Source organism: Camellia sinensis, chromosome 6, assembly GCF_055761805.1.
Source record: "Camellia sinensis isolate YWXY chromosome 6, ASM5576180v1, whole genome shotgun sequence".
In the NCBI taxonomy this organism is placed as follows: Eukaryota; Viridiplantae; Streptophyta; class Magnoliopsida; order Ericales; family Theaceae; genus Camellia; species Camellia sinensis.
This window is the reverse complement of record NC_138966.1, coordinates 154,119,006-154,137,146: the sequence shown is the minus strand read 5'-3', so window position 1 is coordinate 154,137,146 and position 18,141 is coordinate 154,119,006. Positions and strand designations below refer to the sequence as shown.

General features: G+C 41.2%; 1 protein-coding gene across 1 annotated transcript; it reads right to left on the bottom strand.

The window, feature by feature from the left end:
- Positions 1–7,361: 7,361 nt before the first annotated feature.
- Positions 7,362–10,298, bottom strand: LOC145793713 (uncharacterized). Its single transcript, XM_082876582.1, has 5 exons — positions 9,494–10,298; positions 8,729–9,125; positions 8,429–8,645; positions 8,050–8,332; positions 7,362–7,444 (listed from the first exon to the last, which is right to left on the bottom strand). The coding sequence occupies exons 1-5, from the start codon at positions 10,296–10,298 to the stop codon at positions 7,362–7,364; spliced, it is 1,785 nt and encodes a 594-aa protein (XP_082732708.1).
- Between the last annotated feature and the right edge of the window lie 7,843 nt (positions 10,299–18,141).

The following is an 18,141-nucleotide window of genomic DNA, read 5'->3' as shown; positions in this document are numbered from 1 at the left end:
TGATTGTCAACATAATCAATTTCATAGCTTCTTGGTTTGCCTCAACTCGTTCCAATCTATTTATAATTTCATTGATTCTGTCAAAATCATAATCATACCCTCTCTCATCTTCATTCTTCGTATGAATAACTTTACTTCTCCTTTGGATATTTGATGCATTCCCAATAGGAGCCGCTCTCCACACAAAGTACTCATACATCTTATTTGCACACTTGAAATACAGCCTTCCTGAATTTTTCTCTGTTTCTGGTATGTATACTGCTGCTTTTTTTCCACATTTGCATCTTTTATTTCGCAAATATCTAACATTATGTTTGAACCCATGAACATGTTAATCCTAGTAAGAGCATTTTATGACACAATCAGTCTATTACAACTCAAGACAACATTACAACAAATATGTAAAATAAAATAATGATCAATGCTTTGTTTAGTCCATATATTCAAATAATCTATTTTCTGTCAATAGCCATTGTTAGCATTTTCATGGTTGATAATGAATCAAGATTTTCAAATGAATCAAGATTTTCCTCTCCTCGCCTCTGTCGCCTCGCTGTAGGAGTCACATCGCCTAGTCGCGTCGTCTTCTCCGTTCGTCGCCTCTCTATTCGTCTCACTGAAAGAGGCTAGGGTTCAAACACCAGACAAAACAAAAAGAGGCTGAAAAGCAAAATAAGAGAAGAGAGAGAGAGAGAGAGAGGTTTAAAACAACGTCGTTTTGAACCACTGTAGGGGCCACTGCAGGAAACAACGACAGAGGATCTGAACTCGTTCTCTCGTGAAACTTATGATTTACGGACAACAAATAGAGTGTTGCCACATCACTAAACTTTGAAAATAAAGTGGGATATCCTATTGAAAAGTTTGTTCAACTTAACTCCAATTTGAACTATTTATGTGGCCAACTCTCATTCTCTCTACGCACTGTTTTCCCAAATCACTACTCTCTTCATTCTTACTTTCTCTTCCTATAAGCCCCAACAGCCATCCACCATTATCACGGGCTATTTGCACCACCTTTGCACCAACGTCATGGACACATTATATTTTTTTCAATTAATAAAAATAATTTTGCATAATAACAAATAGATAAATTACACTTTATCCTTTTTATGTTTGATCACTTTTTCACTTTACCCTTTAAAATTTATTTATTTATTTTTATTTTGGCCGTTCATATTTTGAGTTTTTCTTAATTTACTACTAAAGTTAATTTCTGTTAAAAATTAAACATAAAATCGCACATTAACAATTATGTGACATAAAAATATTTTATTATATATAACTCACATTTTTACCATAAACTTTATCTCCAATATAATATATTATTTATGTTATATAATGGGAGAAGCACCAATAAATCCCAAATTATAAACTTATACACTGATTAGTCCTGAGTTTTTTCTCTGTAATCGAAAGGTCCTGACGTTTGGGAAATGTCAATGTTATCCTGAAGAATGGGTGTTTCAAAGTTTGAATTGGGGGGCCAAAATGGGTATATAGTATTGGTAAAATTACTAATTTAGACACAGAACACACTATAGGCGTTTTTTCTTTTTCCCTCGTTTTGCATTGAATCTTCTAGGCTGTATTAGGAAACATTGGCGATTAACATTCCCAAACTTGTAACATTTCCATTCATAAGGTTTGAAACCGTAATCGGGGATTCGTGTATATCCAAATCATATTTCAACGTTAGTACATTGTGTGAAGGCCAAAACCCTAAATGAAAATATTAGGGAGGGTTGTGTTCGATACGGAGTTGCGTCATACACCGCGGCAATGCAATGTTAACGGATGGTTAGTCGCCGATTTGATTATAGGGAAGGAGGTCTGTGCTTTATATACATTACTTCAATTCCGAGCGGTGTCGAACCTAATGACGATGACGATGTAGGACGAAGGTGTGTCTTCATTTTTCGTTTGGTAATTCCCAAGGTTATGTATGTATGTATATACGATTATCGATATCGAAATGTGTGATTGTGTGTTTGTTGTTGATTGTAGCATGTTTGACTGATGTTTACCACATTTTGGCATTAGGGCATGTCTCACACATTTGAATTGAAACTCATGTTATATAGTAGATTACATAGTAGTGTACATTGGAAGAGTGGTTGGGAATGTGTGTTAGTAGATGAACGCCAAAACTGTGTTGTGGTGGTCTGGGCAGTGACATTGTGTTGTGAATGTAACAGGGAAAGGTCGTGATGTAAATGTGCATGGTAGTCATGGATGGTATAATGAACACCATCCATCGTGATAATGTTTGAGTGTGGAGTAACAAATGTGTGATTGTGTGTTTTGTGTTGAATGTATCATGTTTGACTGATGTTTACCACATTTTTGGTTTAGGGCATATGTCTCACACATTTGAATTGAAACTCATATTATATATAAGATTACACGGTATTGTTTATATAAACAGTGGTTGGATATGTGTGTGTTAGCAGCTGAACATCGAAACTGTGGTTTGGTGGTCTGTGAAGTCAATTTTTGTTTGTGAATATAACAAGGAATGGTTGTAAGTGTGCATGGAAGTCATTGATGGTATGATGAACATCATCACTCGTGATGTTACGTAGTAAGTAAATTTCTGGTTTTGTTCAGACTTGGACGAAATGGAAAGGAAATTGCGGGACTTGTTGAACGGTAGTTTGATTAATTTTCATTGGAAATTTTTAACGTTCATTTTAGCATGGATTTCCAAATGTCTGATGCAATGTTTTGTGTTGAATGTATCATGTTTGTTTGATGTTTACTATGTTTTTGGTTTAGGGAATATGCGTCACACATGTTGGGTGTATCATATTTGTTGCATTAATGTTTTGTCATGACATGTTGCCGCACAACCGTAACATACAATGTTGTCTGATTGTTGCAGTGAGCTCTCGACAACAGACCCCTCGTAGGAGAAGTGATATATGCAGGTGAGGTTCCCTGGTGAAAGAATGGACGTTAACACGACTTGCAGTTAAAAAACAGTCTAGGCTACCATTCAAGTGTACAAAAGCACAGTCAGCTGTGGAAAAACCAATGCATATCGACACAACGAAACTGATGTACCGTTCAAACATTGCTGGTGTAATCAAGACCGTTCTTGAGGTGAACTTGGATGAGAGACACATCCGGCATCTTAAAAAACACACAATTTTAGCTGATGATTGAATCTACCTGGACACACAATTTGGAAGCAAATACGTTCAAGAAGTGTGATGAAACCGTATGCCGGATCATCAAAACATATAATTCAAGAGACGAGAAATTTTACATTGGAGGGCATGGGTTGGCACTACGAAACAGCGATATCCAACTGATTTTTGGTATTCAATGTGGCAAGGATAAGTTGGACGTATTGTCCTCACCTAAACCAACATCAGATTTCATGCAACGGAGATGCCCCACCGTCGGGTGAATATCGTATAAGCTTGTAAAGGATTTGCTGGTTGATGCCTTGAAAGGAAGAACTGAACATGATGAGGAGGACGTAGTGAAGCTTCTTTGTCTCTATATTTGTGGTAAGCTGTTTTTTGCAATGACTGGAGAATCAATTGGTTGGTCTCTCGTCCGTGTGATTGACAAGCTGGATACGTTGCGACGATTGGACAGCAACCATATGGAACACTCTAGTTAATTCCCTGAACGCTTTCCACATCAGGCTTGAGAAGGTTACCAGCAGCGTCGTTGCGCTGTTGGTAGGTTAACTACATAACCCGTGCACATTGACCGTGTGCTCTCGTAAGTTTCCAACCTATGATTGTCTTGCATCATACAACTAATGTTGCATACTATTTTGTGTTGTAGTTTATGATTTGTGAACACAAAAATCTCATAGAACCAGACCACGCAGTTGCCTTCCCAAGATTTTGTAAGTGGAACGCTGGATCACTCATATGTAAGACGAAAGGGCTGGACTTGACATGTATGGAATCGTTGCAGGTACAATTTGAAAATTCTTGTTGCCCTACCTGTTTGTTTGATCTTTTTCGTATAATGCACTGAGTTTGGCATGGCAGGTGAACTATGACTAGTTATGTAGGACTATACTTGAGCGATACACTCTGAGTGTATCAAATGATGAACAAATGCCAATACGAAATGAGAACACTGAGTTGATGGTGCAGATGGAGGAACACATGCATGAAATAGGCAATGTTGTTGTTGACTTGGAAAATATAGAGCCCAGTTTTGATTGTTGGAAGCCAGACTCTCCAAACCATGGTCATGTTGACAGCGAACCCCCACGTCAGGTCAGGACAGCAGTTAGCAAAGTGGTCCAGCAAACAGGAAAATGGTGTAGAAGGATGGCTGCACTGGATGACTGTTTGCTGAACTTGTTTCTCGACCTGATTGAGTTGTCAAGCACACCTGCAACAGAAGGTGATGGGGACAGTGAAAGTTTGGTAGCAGATCTCAAAAACGTGTTACTGAAAAACAAAGAGTTAGAAGACGGTAATAGAAGGAAATCAATTCGGATTTATGAATTGGAAGCCAGGGTCGACGTTATGGAACGTATGATTGGTGCGAAAGCAGTTAACATGTTCATTGGGTTTGAAAACGTTATTATTGCAAAAGATGCAGAGATTGCGCGATTAAGCACATTGGTGACACAGTTGGATGGTAAGGTAGCAACCTTACAGGACCACCTTGATGACCACGAAATGCATGCAGTGGCACAAGCAACTACAAAAAATGAATCCTGCGAAAGGCAACCAAGTGGAGACAAAGTAGAAAAGCATGGCAGCTGTAATAACAGCCACATTAATAGGAGTGAACAGAGTGGTGTGAACAAGACACCGAAAACCAAGTCCACAGTACCGATGGGGGCAGTGTGCATCGATGTAAGAGACACAGTGGAGGTTGATTCTTTGTTGAAATAACTTCACTTACAAATTCCTCACGAGAGTGACCCGCAACAATGTCCACTTGCAGTGGTTATGCACTCATTCGCAGATTATGTAGGGGTCGTGGGAGGGGATGCAAATGCAAATTTTTCTGATACTGTGGGGGCAGTCGAGGGTTTGTAGAGTAATGTGGCAGCAGTGTCGTCTTTGGTATGGCGTGTTAAGAACAAGCCGAGGCGCGAGCTAAGATTGGCTGATTACGAATACCCCAAGATGGTTGGGCATGAGAGACATGTTAGAAAAATTTGTAATGTTCCTGTGCTGGGGCATCGATATGTTGTTAACATTGACGAAGTGGAGCATGAACAGAAAATGTGGAATGGATTTGGTATGACTCACAGGGACGTCGTGTGGACAATGTTGTCAGCAGATGATCAGCAACGATTGAAAGATGTATACAATTTTCATGGAGATGGGTAATGCAATTGTTGGTAATGAAAGTAACGGCAATGTGTTTTCGATTTAATATGAAGTCTACTGACTAGGTGTGGATTAAAATATGCAGGGTTGTCATCTGAGATGGTGGAGAAAATGGTATTCGTGTCTAATTTTCTGATATTCAGGCATTGGTCCAACAATCATGTGTGAGCGGGAAGGTTCGTGTTGAAATAACCTTGGGTGGGGTGAGGGGGAAGTTGTGAATTGTATTGTGTAATATATTTTAGATGTTAATACGTAATTTGACACTGTGCAAATTATTGTCGGCAGGTAACCGATGCGTACGCTGCAACCCTAACAGATTTGCAACGGAAATGTGTTGATGAAGACAACAATGTGGGCACCTGTTATTTTTTTAGTAGCATTTGTGCAGTATGAATTGACAAGCTATTGTAAATGGTATGGTCTTGTTTGTTGAATGAGACTAACAACTTTGAAATTGAAATGGCAGGACATGATGCGAAATCCGAGTGAGACATCGAGAGATAAGTTCCTAAAGGTGAATATGAAAGCTGCATCAGGACACCGGTACATTCATTACCCGATTTACCACGACAACCATTGGACGCTAATGGTGTACGATACCAAAAGTGGGAATTGGAAACACTACAATTCAATTAGGCAGAGACGTGGCCTCCGTGACACTCATTTCACCGAGGCGCTTAAAGTGGTACGTACACCCCTGTATTTGGAAAACTGGTATTCTGTAAGTAACCTATGTGGTTAGGATGGAAATGTCTAAAAATTAGGAAGATATAGTTACATGAATTGGAATGATTTTGAATGTGATTGATAATTGTGAAATTTTAGACGCTTAAAGTGTCTGCATGAAATTGGTGTTTTGCATTTAGTTTATTGGTGTACATGTAAGAGTAATTTGAATGTTACTTGTCACTTTGCCAGAAACAGTTGGTGGTGAAATATCATAACCACATTGTGGATGTTGGTGCGAGGACAACAAATGTGGCACCCCCATACATCGATGGGACGTTGGAATCTGTTATAGACTGCCCTCAACAAGCGGCTTACACGTAAGTGCTACGAAGAAATATCACAAACATATTTATTAGGGAGTACAATTTGGAATTTGTAACAAAGCCAAGTGAGTTTTATTGTGTTATAGGGCTGACTGTGCAATGATAGTGTGCTTTCTCATGCAACAATATGTGCACAACGTGAGAATTAATACCACTATGGATGGCGTGACGACTATTGCTTACTGTGCATCAATGGTGAAGATATTTGTGAATGATCTAGTCGGAGGGCTACGCTACAAGGCCATCTGATGTACGTACCACCAAAATCAGAAGTTGATGCGTAAATCATTTTGAAGTCGATGCGGGACAAAAATGCAGACATAGTTATTTAAGTTATTATTAGTTAATGTTTTTTTTTTTTTTTTTCAAAATAGTAGCTGCTGAACTTGGTTGTAAGTTTTGGTAATGTACAAATTATGCTTGGTAGCCACTTGTATAATATGGTTTGATGGTATTTTATGCACTTAAATAACGAATAAGCGTGTGATGGAATTTTCATAAGCTGTGGTGCACTGTTAACTTGAATGGCAACACAGAATTTGATGGTATTAGTCTATTGATGGTATTATGCTATTGTGACAATTCGGCGATTGATGGCAATTGGCCAATTGATGGTATGTTATGCATTTTTATGTGTGAATAAGAGCGTGATGGTATAAGACAGTTGTGTTACAATGTTAACTTCAGTATCCACACAGAAATTGATCGTATTAAGCAATTGTGGCAATTAGCTAATTGATGGTATTAGCCAGTTATGGCAATTGAGGTACATGCATAAATGACATTAGTTCCAACGGCAAATAAACACATTACTCAGTCCCTAATTGCAGTACCCACAAAGAGAACGAGTGGATGTAACGGTGCAACAGAAATAATGACCCAGCAGCAGCAAACTACAAGCAAACAAATGTAATGCAGCCATGCTAATTTAATTCAGGACCATATGATTTTACCACATTAGTTCCAACGGCAAATAAACACATTACTCAGTCCTGATTGCAGTACCCACATAGAGAGCGACTGGATGTAACGGTGCAACATAAATAATGACCATACAGTAACAAACTACAAAGCAAACAAATGTTGCAGCCACACTAATTTAATTCAGGACCATATGATTTTAGCACATTATCTCCAATGAAAAACATTCGCAACAAATGGCAAGTGCACGAAGTTTACCATAGTACGATGAATCATAGGAAGAAGCGACTTGCACAAATAATGTTGTAAAACCCAATGACCAAGTTTTTAAAAATAATGCTGAAAGCAAACGTTTGGGAAACAATCACCCGAGAAACGAAAAACAAAATGCAACTGCGATCATTTCAAAAACGACCATGTAAAGAGACAAACTAATTTTAAACAAATTGGGAAAAGCATACAAGGCTGAAAATATGAAGATACTGAATGTGGGTGCAAATAATTTAGACGTGCACTAATGCATCACCAACATGTTTATCAATTGTACCCCAAACATTAATTTAGATGTGCGCTAATTGCACCACAAATAATTTAGACATGCGCTAATTGCACTACAAATTACAAAGGACGATTTATGAAAATGGTTCAATGGCTGGTGTAATGATAAATTGATTTGGGATGTATACTGGTTCCTTGTATGTCCTCCCGTATCTAAATCGGTTCGTTGCATGTCTTCCTATTATGGTTACCTATCTTCCCACATCGTCCACACTGAATACGTTGCACGACCTCCCCCCTAGATGGGATCCTCTTCTGCTTCAGCCTCCCAGGTGGACGCTTAACAACGGGCGGTGCTATGAGGTAATCAGCGGGCGTGGCAATGGGTTTCTCAACCGTTGGAATAAGGTGAATGGACTCGGAATATGACGCCTTGAACTCAGAAACATGGTGGTAAGGTTCAATTGAATCATATATATTTCTCCCGTTATTCCAAAATGAGACCACTGCGTGTGAACACGGAAACCCATTCACCTGCCAGTGACAACATGAACAAGTGCGCCTGTTAACGTCAACTAAAACCAATGGATTCAAGTGCACCTCATACACATTTTCATCGGCTTGGCTTACAATCCATGGCCTGCTGGTTTTGCATTCGGCCTCCAACTTCTTCTCCATCTTTGGACAAAGTTGGCCACCCCATTTGTTACCCACGCTTCGACATTTACTCATAGTTTGACCCCTAATAGCATCAACCAACTGCGTAATAGGAAGGTGGCGTGCTTCCCGAATCCTGTTATTGAACAACTCGGCAGCGTTTGACGACATCTCCTCATACCGCCTATCACTGCCCAGAACAAAAATCAAATACAAACTTTTCATGCAAGTTCGTAAAAATGTAACAAACTGAAAATTGAAAAATGTACATACTCGAAGTGCGCATTGGCCCAATGTTTTGGGTCCAAATCTTTTAGAAACTCCCCAACAACAGCCGGACTACACAATTTCGAGACCTCAATCTTCTGGTTGAATGAAGTGACGGTGGATGCGTACGCACATTCGCGTAACTTGTGCATCAAACCCAACTTATGCTCGGCATTGACGTATTTCATTCGGTCTCTCAAATTCATTTGAAGATGTACGAGACAAAATGCATGATGAGCCAATGGAAATACTTTTGACATGGATTGTAACAGCCCAATGTGACGATCAGAAACAAATGTCAAACTCTGACCACGATCAACAACCTCCGACAATTGCCGAAGAAACCACTCCCAGTTGGCTGCGTTTTCAGAATCAACAATAACAAACGCGACTGGGAACAAACCTGTTTTCATCTGGTATGGCAATAAAAAACATCACACCAACCACATTAACCCCATATATTAGCCCACTGAACCCATATGAATAACATCAAACAAAAAGCCAATGGAACAGGACAAATTGTGTGATATTTAAAAAAACTATATATGTATATAGTTTCCCCACAAACCAAGCTGCCATTACCCCACCAACGGAAAGACCGGGAAAAAAAAACCCACTACTAACTAGTGGAAACCAATATGTATATATATATATAGCTTGCACACAACCAAATTGTCATTACCCGCAAAACACATTACCCTTGGTTGAACACATATTTAAAGACACCAATGCAAATGAATGTAACCAATTACCAGACGCAAAACACATTACCTTGGTTCCCATACTTCACGGTAGCTGCAAATAAATTCCCCTTAAACCGGCCCTTAAGAAATGTACTGTCAAGAAATAACAAGGGGCGACAGTGCTTGAATCCATTTATGCAAGCACGAAATGATATGAAATACCGAACAAATCTTCCGGTTTGCTGCTGAAAATCGAGGTTGATGTAGCTATTTGGGTTATTTTCCATCAAAGCATCACTGTACCACCTAAGCTGATCAAACGACACAGCGTAGTCACCATACACTTCACTTCTTGCTTTCTTAACACCAAGCCAAGCAACACGGTAACGAATATCCATTCCGTAATCATTTTTCAAACCAAAAACAACGTCAGTAGGGCATGTCAATGGCTGAGCACGCACATGATCCGCAACAACATCGGCCACCAAATCGGACCCGGTACTTGGGTTCCTGGACATACGAATAGCAGCACCACACGTGTGCACATTATTAAACCTCTTCAGACAAAAGACACCATTGGATGCGTACACCCTGGCGTGTATCGACCACGAACACCCCGTTGACCCTGCAAACTTACAAATAGCTGTAACACGCATCGAATCCTTCTTCACGCATTTGAACTGAAACCCACATTCAACAGCGTATTTGGAAAGGACAGTCCAAAATTCATCAGTCCCACCCATAAAACACTGACCCACATTTGCAACGCCGCTTGCGCACCCAACCAACAAGTATGTCTTCGACTTATGCTGACAATACGACTGTAACAGATCCGTCCAGTCATCCAAGCCGAACATCCCATAACTCGCGGCCTTCTTGCTGGCGTCAGCCATACACACTCCGTCAACACCATTGCCACCGTCCCCCCATTCCGTAATTGAATAATGACATCAACATGATCGAGACCAAAAGACTTCGCAAGAGAAAACATATTCCGAACATCTGCATCGCACAAAACACAGAACTTGTTATATCCAGGAACTTTGAAGAATAAGACGACCATCTCAAAGTCCAACCCTTGAAACTTTTTAAATATCCCACTGATCAATTCGGCAAACGTCAATGCTTGATGAAGACGAATGACTGCGTTCGTTCGTCCGTAAGAACATAACATCAAGACTGCACCCTTCATACCTGCAAGGAAAAACCTCAATTAGAATTGTGACTTACATTAACCGACGATATACACATCCAAACAACAACCTCAACACTGCAACAGAGTTACGAATAAACAAAATACAAAAAACCCCCAAACCCCCTATGCAAACACATCACCCAAAAAGGGAACAAACTCCCCCGTAAATCACTGCAACGAATCTACGAAAAAAGGGTAATGTACATATACGTTACCCCAACAAATGTGGCCACATCAGTGAATAAGAAGGATAAGAATGTAAAATCCAAACATATCAAATCAGAATAAAAATTCCTCCCAAATCAAATAGGACTGAATGGTTCATAAGAAAACATTAAGGACTATTTGGAGCAACATTTCAGAAATTAGGATTTATTAGTAATTTTTCCTTATATAATAGTCATTATAATATTTTTTGTTTAATTTTGAACATAAATTAATTTTAGACGCAAATTAGAAAAAAAATTGAAACATAAAGGGTCAAAGTTAAAATAAAAAAATAAATAACTAAATAAATAAATTAATGGCCAAAGTGGAAAAGTGGTTAAACATAAAGAGGATAAAGTATAATTCCCCCTGAACAAATCTATATCACAATGCAGTTATGTAAATCCACTTAAAGTAGGAAAATGAAATATAAGGCCACTTTTTAGACATACTTTCTAGAACCAATGTTGTGTTAACAAGTTGATTAATTAATAATTAGAGAAAAATGCGGGAGATGGTTCATTTAGATATTTTAATAGAATATTACATCACTGATTTTAAAAAATGAGTTTAATTTTTTAATTTGAATAGCAATACTTAAGGGAGATTAACGGGAGGTATTTGCGGTTAGTAGAGAAAGAAAATAGGGTTACATAAGAAAGAAAATTTAAGACGTGAATGATTTAAATTATGGTTAAATTAAACTTGCCACTCAAATGTTGTGCTCTTAATTTTTGTTGAGGTGACAAAACGATATTGGTTATCTGTAATGTAAGTTTCACGTCTCCACCTTATAAAATCCATATTCAATTACTAAATATTTTTAAAGTAATTCTTCATATCATTCATTAATTAATACATTTTATATTATCTTTCAAAACATTAATATAAAAGTAATCGACTCACTACATAAATTAAGAATTATCAAACTAAAACACCACATAAATTTATTCTAAGATCACACTATAACTTGTTTGAAATGGCTAATTATTCCAAGGCTTAGATTCCAGGGAGAGGATGGTTCATTGTATCTACTCAGGTACTGTCGTGAATGCACCGAGACTTTTTGTACTGCTTAAAGCAACTTCAATAATTCAAGGTTCATTCATATCATTGGCATTAGAATTCAAGGCCGTTGTTGGACTTTTGAGACAGCATGCCAAGGCCACGTCTACTCAAAATTAGAAGTAAATTATGAGTAAGAACCTCTCCAATAGTAATATGTATTTTATTTATTTAAATATTATTATAAATGTACATACATGTTTTTATTCATCTAAATACTATTAATTTTATAAAATGTCACATTAGTAACAAAAATAAAGGAAAATGATCCTAATGATTAAATGTATTTTATCTAACCTTAAAGGCTAGCTACATGTAGGTAGTGAATGTGAGTTAAGTTAAAATGCTTCATCATATGCCTAGTGCATCGAAGTTGAAAAAAGTGAATCATACTAGACATTTTGACTAACAAGTATTATATACCTAGTGAGTTGAAAATGCTTTAATGATAAATAAATTAATATATATGTTCCTTTGTTTGGTTCATTAGAATTGTGAGAGGGTAATTTGTATGTAAATTGGGCCGAGCTGAGTAATGGGCCATTTTGTGGGCCACAGTAAAAAGGAGCCCTGCAGATAGCCCGGTCCGAAAGAGCTTGGTGGTTAGCTCGGTCGTCGCTCGGCACGGTGACAGTTAGTTCAGTCAGACCATCTTGTGCCAGCATGTTGAGCTTTTCTCAAAACCATGCTATGGGTTAGTTCGGTCCTAGCTCGGTGTGGTTAGCATGGTCTCAACAGCCTGGTTGGAATATGTTAAATCGAGGTACGCGTAGTAAAAGGAAGAACCAATCTAGGTGGAGCTCGGTCCAGTCTGCAGCTTTAGCGTGGCCGTGTTATCTCGGTCGTATTGACATCTAACCGAGGTAAAACTATCTCACTTGGTTTAAGCAGTGAGGGAGGTGTTGAAGGATAGACATTATCTTTCAGGAGAGTGACTCCTAGGAGGACTTTACATGGAGGAGTAAGAGTCCTACTAGGATTGTACCACGCGGAACCTATAAAAGCTCACAGCATCACCCATGGAGAGGTAACACACAACTTTGATTTTCGAATACACAGAGCTTTTTGTCTAATTGTCTATTTTACTGACTTAGGCATCAGAGAGGTATCCGGCACACAGCCGTTGGCAAGCTCACGTTTGTGTTTTCAGGGAGTAAAGCGGCGACGTTTGGAGGAGCGCAGACTTGATCAACAGGATTATACGACAAGATTATTTCTTTCCCGTACAATTGGCGCCGTCTGTGGGAAGTGCAGAATGAACAAAACCTCTTGATCAAGTTTTCCTCGCTGATTGAAAACAATGACGCACAACGAAGATTTGCCGCAATCCGCCATCGACGGACAAACTCCTGAGGGGGGTGAAAGGCGCGAAGGATTACTTTCTATCCGTCCCATGGCAGACTTAGAACCCCAGCGACAGAATCCCCGGAGGGATGCAAGGAGGCGGACTAACAGACCCCGTCGCTCCCAGAGTCCTGATAGACAGAGGCAAAAAATCGATCCTCAAATTCTAAAGGATCGCGTGAAGGAACATGACGAACTAATAAGGAAGATGGCGGCGGATATGGAGTCTATGAAGCGCCAAATCAAAGGAAAAAGAGTAGCGACAGGAAAGGGGCGCAAAAGCAAGACGCCCCCTCACCACTCGGCGGATCGCGGTAGGAATACCACACCATCACAAACAGAGAGTAGGAGCCTCAGAACAGGCGATACTCAATCAAGGACTTCCAGGACTCGTTGCTCTAGGTCTGAGAGAACAAGAACACTAAGGTCCTATACTGATGGAAACACTTATCGGCCCTCACGCACGCACCAAACGTTATCCAGGCAAACGGAGTTACCTAGATCGTCCGACTTACAAACTGTGCTTGAAGAAAGAGCACGATGGAAGGAGAAAACCAGGGCACGTGACCCGCGCAGAGTTTCAGCTCTCCAGCGCTTGGCTCCTCGGTCGCATGGAAGCGTCGAGGTAGAAATGCCAGTAGCGCGCCCTGCTTACGAACCAACAGACAAAGCATTGGCAAGGCTGCAAGCCTCGCCGTTCGTTCCAGTAATTGAGAACGCACCATTACCTGTGGGCTTTCTCCAGCCCAAATTCACCACTTATAAGGGGAAGACGGACCCCTACATGCACCTAAGCCACTTTCGCAAGGTCATGGCAGTATACCGGCGAAACGAGGCCTTAATGTGCATCTTGTTCCCATCCAGCCTAGGTGACCTAGGATTAACTTGGTTCGAAAGGTTACCAGAGGGCAGCATCGCCTCCTGGGCACAATTAGCAGAGGCGTTCGTAACAAGGTTTAGATCAAACACCAAGACGCCAGTGGAGATCAATCAACTTCTCTCCATTCACATGGGCGAAAAAGAGACACTAAGATCCTACAACAGTCGTTACTGGGAGACTTTCAACCAGATAAGAGATTGCCCCACAAATCTTGCCATCGCGCAATACAAAAGAGGCCTGCCAGTCGGCAACAAATTGAGGGATTCAATCACTATGATGCCACCCCTCACGATGGAGGCCTTGATGGAAAGAGTGCACCAGTACATTCGGGTGGAAGAAGATGGCAACCGCGCTAAAGCAAAATCTAGTACGACAGTAGCGCCAGACAAAAAGACTTCGACAAAAGTCAACACGGTAGAATGACCAAGTAAGAATGGGCGAGACAGGCGGTCTAGCAAAGAAGATCCAGATAAAAGGTGGCTAAGAGTTCGCACTGCCATCACCACGGTGTTCAAAAAACCAATCTACCGAATCCTCAGCGAGAAACGCAACGAACCTTTCGTCTAATGGCCAGCTAAGTTGGGAGAGGCACAGAAGGACTATGACGAAAGATCCCGGTGCACTTTCCATAATGAAAAAGGGCACCTCACAGAGAATTGCACGCCGTTAAGACAACACTTGAAGGAGTTTATGGCAGCGGGGCACCTGGACCGGTACATTGAAGAAGGGACATAACCAGCCCCCCAGAACCATGACAATCCAAACAGAATGCCAATCGACGCACCACCTCAAGGTGTGATTAATGTCATACATGGGGTATTCGAGCCTGAGCGGGTATGTGCGCTCAGGGAAATGATCAAAAAGGTTGAGCACTTGAGAGAGATATTAAGTGCACAACCCACCATAAAGAAGGGAAAAACGGAGGCCACGAATGTCATATCTTTTTCAGACAGAGACTTTGCAAAGATATATTACCTCTACAATGATGCCCTGGTTGTCACTCTCCGCGTCAAGGATTACGACGTCAAGCGGATTTTGATTGACCAAGGCAGCTCATGTGAGATAATGTACTACGAAACCTTCGAACAACTAAAACTGGAGGACAAAGACTTGGCGCCTACCGTATCCCCCCTGATCGGATTCAACTCAATGCCAGAGTGGCCAGTCGGCAAGATAATCCTCCCATTCAGAGCAAGAAGCATGACGAAACAAGTGGAATTCTGGGTATTGAAAGTACCCTCCACATACAACATAATCTTGGGAAGGACATGGCTGCATGCCATGAGAGCGGTAGCTTCAACCTACCATCAAGTAATGCGGTTCCCCAACGAAGCCGGGAAAATTGAAGAGGTCTTCGGAGACCAAATCATGTCCAAGCAATGCTTCGTCACGGTAAATGGCAGCCGTGCTGCCAAGGGGTTTGTTCAGATGGTGGAAGAACCCGAGAGCAACGAATTATTTGCGGATGTTGGCAAAGCAGCCGAACAGAAGGCGGTGGAAGACTTGGTACAGGTAAGAATAGATAAAGAGAAGCCAAAAAAGTTCTTCTTGCTTGGCTCGTTGTTGTCCAGCACTGAGAGAATAGAGGTCATGGAATTCTTGACCTCTAACATCGAAGTGTTTGCATGGACGCCATACGACATGCCAGGCATTGATCCAAACTTCATCTGGCACCAACTGAATGTCCACCCCTCCGCCAGACCAATTATACGGCGCACTCACAGATCAGCACTCCACCATGCCGAGATAGTGGCAGAAGAAGTGGGAAACCTGCTGGAAGCAGGAGCTATCAGGGAGGTACACTACCCTAGATGGATCTCCAATACAGTAGTGTTGCCTAAGAAGAATGGAAAATGGCGTGTCTGCGTAGACTATAAAACAGTCAACAAGGCATGCCCAAAAGACAGCTTTTCCCTTCCATGAATAGACCAACTGGTAGATCTGACAGTAGGACACAACAGGTTTAGCTTTTTTGATGCGTATAGAGGTTACCATCAGATCGCGATATATGAACTAGACCAGGAGGTCACCTCTTTTACGACGCCAAGAGGACTGTATTATTACAAGGTCATGCCCTTTGGCCTAAAGAATAAAAGGGTAACATTCCAGTGGATGGTCACCAAGATGTTCGAACCATTATTAGGCAGAACAATGGAAGCTTACATCGACGATATGGTGGTCAAAAGAAAGGATGCAAACGACCATCTCAGGGACCTTGGTGAAATGTTGCAGATTCTAAAGAAGCACAAATTCCGTCTAAATGCATCCAAGTGTGCATTCGGCGTAGGATCAGGTAAATTCCTTGGCTTCCTGGTAACCAACCGAGGTATAGAGGCTGACCCCTCTCAGATCAAAGCAATCCAGGATCTGGAGAGGCCCAACTCAGTAAAAGAAGTGCAACATCTCACTGGCATTGCAGCCGCACTCAATCGGTTCATAAGTCGATCGTCAGACAGATGTCGCCCATTCTTCCAAGCATTAAAAGCCAAGTTTGAGTGGAATGAAGAATGCGACCGCGCTCTGGAAAGCCTAAAAGAATACATGTCTTCTCCACCATTGCTGGTAACCCTAATACCAGGAGAAGAACTCTTTTTGTAACTGGCAGTTTCACAGCACGCAATCAGTGCAATGTTGGTCAGAACGGAAGGAATCCAACACTTGCCTATTTTTTATGTTAGCAAAACCTTGCTGGACGCAGAAACCCAGGCACTTACCATTGGAAAAGCTTGCCTTGGCCTTAATGATGGCCTTAAGGAAGTTATCACACTACTTCCATGCCCACACCATAATCGTCCTAACGACTGTTCCCTTAAAAGCCTTGTTTGAAAGGACAGATTTTTCTGAGCGAATCTTCAAGTGGGCAGTAGAGCTAGGACAGTTTGACATCAAGTTCCAACGTAGAGCTGCAATAAAAGCCCAAGCTTTGGAAAATTTCGTGGCAGAATTCACACCAGGAAGTCATCACATCTGTCTAGTCGACTTGACTGGAACAACCGAAGTGGGGATGGAAAGCGTCACAGGAAGCACGCAGCCCCTGGTACAGAATGCCAAAACAGACCAGAATGAAGACAGGCGGGAAGAAGCAAACCATGCTACACCAGGCAAAGATTCATCAATAAGCAAAAGCCTGGTACAATCAGATAGAGAGGGGCAAACAGTAAGCAGGGAACTTGACAAAGATACCAGGAACACTCATGACCCCAAGGCATCATCTGATCCCTCCACTTCCTGGAAAATCTTTGTTGGGGAGATGTGGAAGCTCTTCGTGGATGGAGCGTCCAACAGGCACGGCGCAGGACTCGGCATAGTCCTCATCTCTCAAAGCGGCCTAGTAGTGGAGCAAGCAGTCAACCTTGGCTTTCTAGCATCAAACAACGAAGCAGAGTACGAAGCACTTCTTGCAGGACTAAAATCAGCATTCTACATGAAGGCCACCGAGCTGATGGTTTACAGCGACTCACAGTTGGTGGTAAACCAAATTTCAGGCGACTACGAGGCAAATGATGAAAGGATGGCCAAGTACAAAGAGTTAGTCAGAAAGGAGATCATGAAGTTTGAAGTAGTACAGATAGAGTAGATTGGCATGGAAGAAAATAGCAGAGCGGACGAACTAACAGGCTTTGCTTCGATGGCAGATACATCCATCCCTCATCCATTGTTGATTGACTACTTACCGAGGCCCAGCATCGAAGAACCTGAAGTAGCTGAGGTATGTTGCACTGAATTAGGCCCCTCATGGATGGATCCCATTATACTGTTCTTAAAAGACGGCGCCTTACCTGAAGAGAAGAAAGAGGCCAACAGAATAAGAGCAAAGTCACAACGATTCTGGCTCTCCCCATCTATGGCATTGTACAAAAAGTCATTTACAGGACCTTACCTAAAATGTGTCCATCCCAGCAAAGTTGAAGCATTCTTATTCGAGATACACGAAGGCGTATGTGGAAGCCACCAAGGGGGAAGATCATTAGCTTACAGAGCCATTTCGCAAGGATATTGGTGGCTATACATGCAAGCAGATTCTGAGAAGTATGTCAAGAAGTAC

Bases quoted from the DNA above. Each gene is read 5' to 3' on its own strand.
- LOC145793713 (XM_082876582.1), bottom strand. From the start codon at position 10,298: ATGGCTGACGCCAGCAAGAAGGCCGCGAGTTATGGGATGTTCGGCTTG. The intron at 9,126-9,493 runs GTAATGTGTTTT...AGATGAAAACAG, and splicing joins CGTGAAGTATGGGAACCAAG to GTTTGTTCCCAGTCGCGTTT. The intron at 7,445-8,049 runs GTAACCATAATA...TTTGCTTTGTAG, and splicing joins TGGACGATGTGGGAAGATAG to TTTGTTACTGTATGGTCATT.